The sequence below is a fragment of the Caenorhabditis elegans genome, chromosome X (genome assembly GCF_000002985.6).
Source record: "Caenorhabditis elegans chromosome X".
Lineage (NCBI taxonomy): Eukaryota > Metazoa > Nematoda > Chromadorea > Rhabditida > Rhabditidae > Caenorhabditis > Caenorhabditis elegans.
The window spans coordinates 6367017-6378423 of record NC_003284.9 but is presented as its reverse complement, the minus strand read 5'-3'; the positions used below and the strand labels follow the sequence as shown (position 1 = coordinate 6378423).

The 11407-nt window shown below is 34.4% G+C and overlaps 4 protein-coding genes and 2 non-coding genes across 6 annotated transcripts; 2 read left to right on the top strand and 4 right to left on the bottom strand.

Moving 5' to 3' along the window:
- The first annotated feature begins 739 nt into the window (after window positions 1-739).
- lmp-1 (LAMP family protein lmp-1) lies at window positions 740-1965 on the top strand. Its single transcript, NM_076671.8, has 4 exons — window positions 740-797; window positions 851-1068; window positions 1123-1332; window positions 1408-1965. The coding sequence occupies exons 1-4, from the start codon at window positions 770-772 to the stop codon at window positions 1663-1665; spliced, it is 714 nt and encodes a 237-aa protein (NP_509072.1). The 5' UTR covers window positions 740-769; the 3' UTR covers window positions 1666-1965.
- Window positions 1966-2831: 866 nt separating this feature from the next.
- Window positions 2832-3673, bottom strand: C03B1.1 (uncharacterized protein; the record flags this gene model as incomplete). The annotated part of the gene is made up of 2 exons (NM_076670.2): window positions 2832-3365; window positions 3425-3673. 2 exons carry the CDS (start codon window positions 3671-3673, stop codon window positions 2832-2834), a joined length of 783 nt encoding a protein of 260 aa, NP_509071.2.
- Window positions 3657-4776, bottom strand: C03B1.17 (CHCH domain-containing protein; the record flags this gene model as incomplete). The annotated part of the gene is made up of 2 exons (NM_001375050.1): window positions 3657-3817; window positions 4605-4776. 2 exons carry the CDS (start codon window positions 4774-4776, stop codon window positions 3657-3659), a joined length of 333 nt encoding a protein of 110 aa, NP_001362092.1.
- Window positions 4777-5040: 264 nt separating this feature from the next.
- Window positions 5041-8407, bottom strand: C03B1.2 (uncharacterized protein). The gene is made up of 5 exons (NM_001373328.3): window positions 8234-8407; window positions 8037-8148; window positions 6051-6238; window positions 5896-5951; window positions 5041-5434 (listed from the first exon to the last, which is right to left on the bottom strand). Exons 1-5 carry the CDS (start codon window positions 8388-8390, stop codon window positions 5267-5269), a joined length of 681 nt encoding a protein of 226 aa, NP_001359826.1. The 5' UTR covers window positions 8391-8407; the 3' UTR covers window positions 5041-5266.
- C03B1.16 lies at window positions 6960-7048 on the top strand. Its single transcript, NR_071285.1, has one exon. It is a non-coding gene; the product is annotated as an Unclassified non-coding RNA C03B1.16 (non-coding RNA).
- sup-7 lies at window positions 6975-7046 on the bottom strand. The gene has a single exon. It is a non-coding gene; the product is annotated as a tRNA-Trp (tRNA).
- Window positions 8408-11407: the final 3000 nt, after the last annotated feature.

Below are 11407 nucleotides of genomic sequence, written 5' to 3'. Positions count from 1 at the left end.
GCGATGCAGGATTTGGTAGTTTTAGACGAATTCCTCAGTTTGCTCTCACGGTTTCTATCGCGAGTTGTTTGGTTTTCGCTAGGTCACATGTCTTGCTGTCGCATCCCAATCATTGCGAAAACAACTTAGAGGAATTGTTCATACTATTTTTTCGCCAGTTTATCCATTTAGAACATTTTACAGCATCATTGCGAATGTGCACTTTATTCTTCTCATTATCATCCGATTTTTCTTTTTTTTTCTGGCAGAAAACCAATCGAAATACCCAAAAACCGATCAATGTCGTCGACAGTGTTATCAGGTGACCCAATCGTGATAATGTTGCTCTCTTGTTTCTTTATCATAGTCAAAGTCTTGATTAACGCTGCCGAAAGATGTCTTGAGCGCTCATTTGCTCGTCAATTTTGGGTCTTTCCCATCATCATACCATGTCTCCAATTAGAAACCGCACAAGATCGATTGTTTTGCAAGAGATGAGGTGACTCATCCACCCCATAAACATTCTCTGCATTTATTCTCAGCAGTTTATGTTTTGTTTTGTTATGACTCTGATTTTTGTTATGATCAATCTATGACCATTGAATTGTAGAAGCATAAACACTCCATATTCCTCATTGTTCCCACCTTTTTAATCACATTCAACTCGCGTAGCAATTTACTGTTTGCTTGTGCCTACACAAACACAAATCTATTGCTTGTCCGCTCTGCTCTCGTAGCACAACAAAGTTTTCATTTTCAGATCGTCGGACTCATTCTACACAATTGAACTATGTTGAAATCGTTTGTCATCTTGTTTGGTAAGTGAAATACTTCCTACGCAGAAATACAATAGCAATCAATCAATTTTCAGCCTTCCTGGCCTCCGCATCCGCCACCGCTTCGCATTACTATGTAACCAACAACAACACCGGACTCACGTGCATCATCCTCGACGGAGACTTCCAGTTCAATTTGGTCTTCAACGAGAAGAACACCACCGAGAAGTTCACGGTCACATTCAACGAGACAGTCAGTGTCGAAGGAGATTGCAACGGAGTCCGCAACAATCAATCGGTTCAGACGTTGAATGTGAGTTTTTGAATAACAACTTTAGGGCAATTTATAACTTGAAAAAATTTCCAGATTAAGTTCAACCCTGAAGGACAATCTGCCCGTTACGCCAAAGAGTGGGAGCTCGATATCGTGTTCGGATCATCTAGCAACGTCGCCTTTGAGATCATTGACTACACCCTCACCACTCAGAGAACGGATCTTGTCCCATACTTTGGAAAGTTTGTCAGAGACGCCAATGCTGCCGGAGATGTTACAGCAACTCAGACCAACGCTTACAAGGTAATACCATTTCTGCTATAGCATTTGGGGTCTTGTTACCACTCACTATTTCTTGCCTAACTCAAAAATTTTCAGTGCTCCACCGCCAAGCTTGGACTCGTCGGAGGATCTACCATTGACATCAAGACATCCAACGTGATTGCATTTGCACAGATGAACGGCACCGTTTTCCCAACTGACCAAGTCTACGAGGTGTGCTATTTGGATGCTCGCACCAACGAAGTTGTCCCAATCGTCGTCGGAGCCTGCCTCGCGGCTCTCGTCGTGGTTGTGCTCGTCGGATACCTTATCGGACGTGCTCGTGCAAAGAGACAAGGATATGCCAGCGTCTAAATCTTTGCTATTGTTGTGAAACTGTTCTTATCATCATTCAATCAAAATATTATCAATAGCCTTGTTCATGCTCAGAATCTGATGATTCTTTGTTTCCATTTCCTCTGTTGCAATGTTGTGCAATCATCCAACATTTCCTCTTTTACTTATCTCAGTTCTATTTCATTTTTCTGATATTCTCTTCCATTTTTCAAACGAGTAGTACCTCACGTGGTAGTAGAACACTGTTTCTAAGCCCGTACGATGACTTTACGTTTAATATCCTTCATCCCTTGTTTCAAATAAAGTCCCTCTCCAACCAAAATTGCGAAATTTCAGTCTTTACTTCTAAAATCAATATGTGCATTGTTATGCAAATATGAGGATACATGAATAATAAGATTTTTAAAAGGGTCTTTAGGGATTTCTGAAGTTTCAAGGAGTTCCAGCATGGGAACGGATGGATTATTTGAAGGCAAAGATCGGAGCTAGCTAAAAGTATAACAGAATAAAGTGAATTCTAATTAATGAGTTACTTACCGTGACGAAATAAAATATAAACATTACAAAATTTACCGTGACTTGTTTTTCACAGCTTTTGCATTAAAACGGTGATTTTCTAAACTCGAAAATGTAGTCCAATCTCGTCAAATGCTAAACTTGCCGAAATTGCAATTGCCAATTAGCAAATGCTGCGCCCCATGATTGAAGCACATATTTTCGAAATCTTAAAACCCTCTCTGGGATACCTATTTTAAAACATGGAAATTAACTGAAAAACTGTAGTTCTTTAATCAATAATCTTTAATCAATTTAATCATAACATGTTTTTTTCTAAGCACAGACGTGCCGGAATGTTGCCAAAACGGTATTAACAGTGAACATTGAAATGATTCATTTTTCATGTTTTTTTAAAAAAAATTTTTATTAAAATGAAAAATGACCACTGCTGAAATTTAAAAATTAATATTAATGACGAAACAGAATGACCGTGGCAGGTAAGTAAAAATACATGTTAAAATTGAACAAATCAAAACCAGAATAACTGTATAGAGACAAAACACACATGAAAAAGGTAGGATAAGTGATAATATATAATTAGATTAATTTATAGAGAAGTAATTTTGAGTGAAATTGGGGGACAATATAAATGAGTTTTTAAACCACAAGTGTGTAATTGAGTTTTTTCAACGACCGAAATTTAGATAGACATCACGACCTCGGGCTCCAACACAGCATGACTCGTCGTACAAGACTCTGAACCAACGCTCCACATCTTCATGCACCCATCCATTACGCTTGGCAAGAATCAACGCCAGCTGATAGTTACGTGGCAGATGAATTGGTGACACCATTCTCCAAAACCGAACGCCTCTCTGGAACTCCACCATGTTTGTAAGCTCAGCCTTCGCTTGACAGTAATTTCTCATGAGCTCGATTTGTTGCTCCATCAATGTGCTCGCGTCACTGCCAAGATTGTCAAACAACTGGTCAAAAACTGTATATTGATCTTCATCGTATTTTTCCTTGCCATCGACTTGCTCCAAGTAACGATGCGAGTAAAAATCTCGATACCAGATTTCGATTTTTTCGCAGGTCCACAGATTCATGCAAACCATTTGGATGGGAATCTTGCTATCGTTGGAAAGATTCAATGGATCCGCATTTCGGAAGAAGTTTGCTCCATCACGGAAGTATCCAGATCCACTTTTATTGTACACCTGCAAAAAATTAATAATTTATGAGCTCTCGCTTAATAACTGAAATCTGGAATACTCACAGACAAACAGTACTGATGCATTTTTATCATTCCTCCAATCAAATTGAAGTTTTGGTCCACATAATTAATCATTCTCCAGTATTCACAAACTTCTTTGTCATCCGAATGAGTTCCGGCAGGATCGAATAGCATCGATGATTGACGTTTTTCTTCTGATATGTCGCTGATCTTCATTTCCATCCGCTTCATCTTCAATTTATATGATGCAACGACTTGTTTGTATTGCTCAATTTCACGCGTCCAGTTCATTTTGGTGTTGGGTTTTGCACATTACAAGCTCAGCTTCGTACTGGTCCTTGCAAATGTCTAATTTTTTCTGGTTTTCCAAATCGCAGGCTTCGTGGTCTCTTCTCTCTTCATCAGTTCTCAAACGAAGTTGTTCAGGAGCGATAGCTGCAAGTTATTTGAGTTGAATTATTGTGAGTTACTTTTTTTCAGATTGGACTGGTAGCGCCTGTCTTTTTTCGGCCAATGTTCGTTCAATACGGACTCTTTACGGCACCACTTCTACTACATTGGGAACAATTATCATTTGGGCTCAAAGTAGGAGTAATGGAATGGGGTATTTCAAACGTATATATATAGATGCAAAATGTGCTGAAACGAACAAAAAATTGAAAATTATTATTCATTTGTTCAAAATATATTTTGGTTGTTCATCTCACGTATAATAGTTGATTTGAATACACTGATAAGTAACCGAAAATCACTGAAATTGATACAAAAAAAGATAATCAAATAAAACTTAATTTCAAAAACTTGCGAAACGGAATAGTTGGTAAAATATGAAATTTTAGAAAAAATTATCTTAATTTTTCAGTTATTTTAAACCGGCATAATATATTTTTGAAGAATTTTTGGGATGCCTCAGAATTCAGTTTATTTGAGCCTATTTTGCGTCTCTACGTTCAAAATTGTCCGAACCATTACTACTCCTTTAAAAAGTCGTGTTTTGAGCGCATTAGCTTCAAGAACTTATACTTAAGTCTACAATAATGTTAGTAACGGCAATGAAAAAGAATCCCACTCCACAAAAACATAAGTTTCATATATTCTTGGATGCGTGATACTTACTACTCAATGCAACTCTCACATGAATTTAAAAAAAATCTACATGGAAGCATACTTACTGGTTTTATTTCAACTATTACATATTTTACTACTACCAATAATTACTTACATCTCCTGACAGTTTTGACAATTTTTCGATGAAGAGACGAGAAAAGATCGTTTCCTTTCTCCTTTTCAGTATTAAAGCATTCATTTGGAGCAAGGCTGCGACGTCTGGATGACTTCACGGTTCTCATACTTTTACGAGGAAGGCTGTTGCTAGCATTCGCGGCCGGAAGCATTCTAGAATACGAATTGAAATAACAATGGTTAGAATTTTGAGCTCAGAAAAGTCACAATGGAGCGAGAGCAACTGTTGCAAATGATACGGTACAAAGCTGCTCTAGACATAATAGGCGGAGTTTGTCTATAGTATATCTGTTACCTTAGAGAGGTCACGTGGGCGTGGCTCAACACTGTTGAACTCTGTTTATTGCGTTATACTTGATTCTTTTACTGTGAGCGGAACCTGGCTATATACTTTAAAGTGGATACGAATGCAGAAATCATTAAAATACATCTTTATAAATATGAAGTATACGATTTCCAGGACACTAAAAATATGAAATACCATGAACAAATCCCCAATTACACTATTAATGTGAACGGAATAAAAATGAAATCAAAATGAAAAGAGCAAAAAATACTGGTTTTCAAATACAATAAACAAAATGTCATCTAAGCAACAAAAAATAATAATGGCTAAAAATAATATGAAAAGCCAGAAAACAATTATTCATAATGACGACGGAGAATTCCTTCTACATAGCACATTGGAAATTCACATTCCTCGCTGAGCATCAAGTACGTTTTATGAAGTGGAGAGAGTCGATCAAAGTCGAGAAATTTGATAAAAACTGCTTTTGCTAGATATATTGGGTTGGAAGTTTGCTTGTATACCTGAAATGTTTTCTGCGGTACCGATTCAATTCAACAAACTGAATATGTTCAAGTTAAACTCCAAATCTATGAAAAATCGGATACCATTTTACTAGATTTCAGAAGAGGTTTGCTAAATTTGGAAAATAAGAATCAAATTTTTTTTACATATTAAAAATATTAGAATTTAATTGTTTTCAAGTAACCATTTTATGTATTTCACAGCGAAGAGATTCGTCTGAGTGCTTTGGAATTCTCGAAACTTCGTGGTTTTTCAGTTTAATACATTTTGACAAGAATAAGTGAAAACGGGGAAAAAATTAATGTTCCGATCTTGACCCAAAACTCTTTTGATTATTCTGCATATATTTGTTTTTTTAGTGTTTATTTTTTATTTTTACTCAACAAAAATTTTTCTAAGAAGATTTAAAGTTATTGAGCTTTGTTAAAAGTTAGGTTTCTATTAAAATGGTTTTTCTAACCTCTTGATAAACTTCGATTCTTCCATTTACAGCTTGTTGCATCAGGTCTAGACAATCTGAAATTTGAATTGTTATGAGGTCATATATAACTGGATATTTTTCTAGAATTAAAAATAGTAATTTTTGTAAAAATATTTCAGAAATTCTAAAAGTACCTTGCTCCGTATAGTAATCATCATCCCAATTGTCAAAAAATGACTGAAAATCTTCTATCTGTCGCAATTCCTTCTCCGAGTATTCCGGAGCTGTAGAAGCGGTAAATAAATGATCCATCGTGTTTGTCTTCTTTTCCGGCTGGAAAATTGCATCTGACAATGCAATACGACTGTCTCGGCGGAGTTGGCTGAAATTTGTTCATCTTAATTATTTCATTTATCCCATGTTAAAAAAAAAATTAAATTCCCGTTGTTCAAGTTGAACTAATTATAAAGATTTCCGTAAAGGTAAAAAACTCTTCAATTGTTTTCATTAGTATAATCCATTTGCTCTAATTGACACATATCCTATCCTTAATCGCAAGTTGTTGCACATCATCCATACGTGTGAGGTCAGCAAAATTCCTATCCGTTACATGTTTCGTAAAATACACACAAATACAGGAGACTTAGACATTATTGCGCAACAATTGTCTGGATATAGGTGTTCAGTTTGCGGGTGCATCCTATGCGTTAGATTGCTAGCGGATCAAATTACTAATTGACTTTTTGAGCAGAGTAGACACTGTCTAGCATGAGTTGTATCAATATCAAGAGATCAACTTCTAAAGATAAGGGATTCTCAAATTTTATTTCTCAATTGTACCAATTTTTCAGAATACGTTTTTTTGTGGGCTTGGGTATATTGTTTTTTAATGTTATACTTGCAGTCGTGAAATTTGATTTTCAAATTTGTAGAAAAATCAAGAAAATAATTGCAACATTCGCTTGTGTCAAAAACCAATTTCAACAAATTTTCGTGTGAGAAATACATTACCAGAAGGCATTTTTTCACACGATTAGCATTTTGGACTACTTTATTAAATTTTTGCGTGTAATTTTGAATTAAATTGTATTATATTACTACTTAAAAAACAAAAAATTTGACCACTGAGCGGATCGAACGCCCAACCTTTCGATCTGGAGTCGAACGCGCTACCATTGCGCCAAGCAGTCATGTTATTCTCTCTTGTCGACAGCAGTGATATGGACGACCGCTACGAGTGAACCGAGTAACAGCATAGCGAGAGACCCAGGCAAAAAAATTTGTCAACGTTTCTTCTTTTTTTTCCTGCTAGACTTATGTTAGCTAATGCGAGGCAAACGAGCGATGATGTATTTTTTAAAAATAAAAGTGATGTGTAGAAAAGCATAATTCAAGGCGGTGATTTACCTGTGAAAAATATTCTACTCTGAAAAAAAGTTATGTTCTAGACTATTCTTGTGGTGCTAACATAATCAAATTCCATCATAAATTTTTTCAAAAAAAAAATTGAATGTTTTTTGTTGTTAAAACAGTGATAGCTCAGTTTTCAATTTTTTGTTGGAAGTCAACGATCAATAAAAAAAAAGTTGCCTTCCAGTTGTATGTTCGAATTATGTTTGAAATATTCATATTCCAACATTTCATGGGGCTGAGAGAATACTTTAAACGAAAAGTAGCGCAAACACAGTTTTCACCACTATTTGACTTGAAATTTTAAAAATCCAAAATTTGTTTAAAATGTTTATTATGATATTTGGTCATTTTCGCATCATGGATAAAATTTTTATAATTTCTCCACTGACCGTACCCTCCTTTAATGTGACCAATTTAAAGTTCTTCAAACCAAACATTGCACTAAAAAATGAATAAAAGAAACCAATGAGAACCCTCGCGCCAGTAAAAAAAGTTGCAATCCATTGAGACGGAAAGTTGCAGAGGTCTGGAGAGTAAGTATGTGCTTTGTGCTTGAAAGTACACTATTATTAGATACGTTTCATCTAATGTTGATGTACTATGCTTCAGCACCAGGCACTTGTGATACATAAACATTAGTTGAACAAAATTCACGATCTCTAGCATGGAAAATGCTGCGTGAATGTTGTAATTAATTATATATCACTGTGGAATATTTTTGGAATATTGACTTCCGTCTTCCATAGATGAATAAAAGTTAAACTCACAAACATCGTTTCATATTGTACATTCGTTCCGGGATTTTTGCTCTTTTCACTCGACTGGGTGTGAATTTGACAGAATATCCACGTGATGTCTGGCAGCTGCTCGCCGGAGCTTCTGGAAAAAAGTAGATTACTACCGGAAATAGCAGTTTTTCATAAAGCGTCTAAAAAGAACTCTAAAAAAGAAAGAAAAGTCTTACCGATTACCCAACGGAAAGTTCTCTCTTGTTTTGGCGGGTTTGGAACTTTGAAAACAGCTTTTCCGGATTTTATATATGTATGTTTTTCTTCCCAGATGCGTGCTTGTACATTCTGGAGCTTCAATTTTTTCTCGTATTTTTGAAATAATTGCTCCATATTTGGTTCTGAAATAATTTATTTTTAAAATAAGAAAAAAAGCAAAAAAGTGGACAGCTGCAGACAAAAAAGGTGAGCACAGGACACATAATAATAGTTGATGACGAAGTAAAAAATATATATAAAAAAAGAGAGAAACTGTGTACTCTGTGTTCACTAGCTGCTCTTTTTTGCCAAAAGAGGAAATGTTTATTAGGGCGGCAAAAAGAACGACGACGCCTCTAAAGGTTTGAAATGGGTAAGCCATGCGGAGAGCAAATCACGGTGTATAGGGTGGAGCCACGGCTTCTCTTTCTCGTTATGTTCTTTGAGTGGGCGATACGTCGCAAACGAGAGAACATGGAAATTGATGTTCTTGGATGAGCTTTCTAATTGAAATTATATGTAAAAAATCGAAATGCAATGAAAAATGTAAAAATTTGTGAAAATATGTTTAAGCTTAGATTTGCTCATTTTTAATTGAAGGAAGACTTAAAACTATCACGACAAATTCCAAAACAGTAAAAATGATGACGGAACTCTGTTTTTGTCCATTAAAAACAACAATTCTTCTACATTGAAAAAAAAGGTGCAAAGAAAAGCAAATCAAAAATCTTTCAAGACAAAAAATTCCAGTACAGAGTTTACTTGGGCTGATTTCTGAATTAAACAAATGTATGTCATTGGAAGATAAAATTTTCAGATTGGTCCCTATAATTAATTTATCCACAGAAGAGTACATTGAACTAGAAAAAATTGGTCTGAAAAATTTGCAAGACATTTCATTCAATATAAAATGAGTGGTTAAAAATGTGACCGAATATTAGAAAAACGCCCTCGAAAATATTAAGATTTTTCAAAATTTTCAGTCGAAGTTTTGGTAAATTGTGAAGTTTGGCAATTCTTAAGAAATTTAGAGCATTGTTGCATTTTTAAACCCATAGAATATTCGAAAACCAACTATTTTAACTCATTTTGACTGTAGTTTTAAAGAATTAAAAAATTTGTTTCAAAATTTTGCTGTAACGTTTGGGCACCTTTAACGTAGCTTTTATAATGTTTTATATAGGATTAATTGAACACCAATTAAACCATAAGCTTTTGCACTCAAAATTTTAAAAAAATACATAAAATGTATTTTGAAGCATTTTCAGAATTACATAAGGAAATCAGGAATCCAGTTCAGACGTTTCAAAAATTCGTTTTTTTACAACTTAAAATAGAACATTCTAGAAACCACACAACAAGCCTCTTGAACTCTTGAATCTGTCATAAACATTTATGAATTCAGAGTAAAAAAGAAACAAGTTTCAAAAATTGGCGGCGTGATCTTTGAACATTTCCCTAAATAAAGCAACATTGGCAGAAATTCAGATGCGTCTAAAGTGGTGTACTATGATCAATATTAAGTCGTCTATATTCGATTAAAACACTACACATCTGAATGATCTTTAATCTATTTGAAAGAAACTTAATGAAATGCACAGCAAAACGCTAAAAATGTATGTAGAGTGTAGTGTAAAAAATGAGAGGAGCACAGCTGAAAATAAAGAGTGTGTTTCCTACTTTACTCTTCATTTTCACCTCCGACTTTTCCTGGTTCACTCAAATATTCACAACTTCAAAACGGAAACTTGAAAACTCATCTTTTTAAATTAAATAGAATGTAGCCAAACAATGGAACTGTTGCAAAGTAGAAAATGAAACAAATAGACCCAAAAATGCTCAAAATAATTTTATTACTTTTTTATTGGGAACAAAAAGATTGATTCGATCCACACTTTTCTCTACACAAGCGTAATCGTTAGTCGTGAGAGCACCTGCAATGTGGTCAAGCTGGAAATTGCATGCTGAAACTAAAATCTGAATGAGGGTGTCAAATCAACAATTCTGGCATTTGACAACTTACGTTGGAAATACAGAAATAAATTTATAGTAAATCAGAAATATATCAGGAAGTTTAAAGAAAGGCATCACAAATTAGGACGACAGATATTTATGATGAAACGTAATCCTCAAAAAAAAGTTATGGCAATTCAAAGTTTTCACAAAAAGTTCCGTTTTCCGCTAACACCTCAAAATTTGTCAGTTTTATACTGTCAAATTTCGCTGAAATAAATTTTTATACATTTTCATTCAAAAGATTTCATTTCCAAATTCGTTACTTTTCTCAGCCTAAAAGAGCAATGAACCATATTTCGCTATTTTAACGATAATCCCCAAATTTTTAATGCTCTTTGATTTCAAAAGTGCACAAACTATCTTGAAACCGCTAATGAACAACAAATAACAAAAAACAAAAAGTAGTTTTAAATTAATAAAAATTGATTACCAGCCGTTGTTACAGAAACAAGTTTACAAAATTTCAGATATTTGACCCTGTAGTATTTTGAAATTTTTCCTGCCAAAAGCATTTTTGATAAGTTTTTCAGATTTCTCATTCTGGAATGGTCATGTGGGTCCCATTATGTTTATAATAAGAATGCAAACCGGTCATATTTGAAACTTAATTATTTTTTACCCTTTTGTTATTAAACCTACTACAGTAAAAAGTTCGGTGCTTGTGTATTATGCCCCGCCATTTTAGAAATAAATCAAATTTCCATCAATTTATCCGTTTCAATTAAACGTGATACCCGCTAAGCTTAAAAATGATGTTTTCCTAAGCCTAAAAATTCAAAAAAAATGTACACTTTTTTATTTTATAAGTTAAAAAATTAATTCTTAAAATGGCGGGGGCATATTACACAAGTACCAAAATTTCCAAAATTTCCAAAATTTCTAACGGGGCAACATATCTGAGTTTGTATTAAAAATTAAATTGTGAAGATGTTTGCTCTTGTTTTCTCACCTGCCTAGAGTTCAAATATTCGAAACGTGTTCGTTTATATTTTCATTTCAAAGCATATATCTGTGACAATCTATTCAAGGAAGCATTTTTCTGGAGAACTCTGTTGTAATTGCATACCCGATGTTCAAAATCTTAAACACAAAGCCAGAAACTGACGGAGCATTTATTTTGATTAGTAAAAATAATT

Coding starts and splice junctions, on each gene's coding strand:
- C03B1.2 (NM_001373328.3), bottom strand. CDS start 8,390: ATGGAGCAATTATTTCAAAAATACGAGAAAAAATTGAAGCTCCAGAAT. Junction 8,149..8,233: donor AACTTTCCGTTGGGTAATCG/GTAAGACTTTTC, acceptor ACTTTTTTCCAG/AAGCTCCGGCGAGCAGCTGC. Junction 6,239..8,036: donor TACAATATGAAACGATGTTT/GTGAGTTTAACT, acceptor AACAAATTTCAG/CCAACTCCGCCGAGACAGTC.
- lmp-1 (NM_076671.8), top strand. CDS start 770: ATGTTGAAATCGTTTGTCATCTTGTTTG. Junction 798..850: donor ATCGTTTGTCATCTTGTTTG/GTAAGTGAAATA, acceptor ATCAATTTTCAG/CCTTCCTGGCCTCCGCATCC. Junction 1,333..1,407: donor CTCAGACCAACGCTTACAAG/GTAATACCATTT, acceptor AAAAATTTTCAG/TGCTCCACCGCCAAGCTTGG.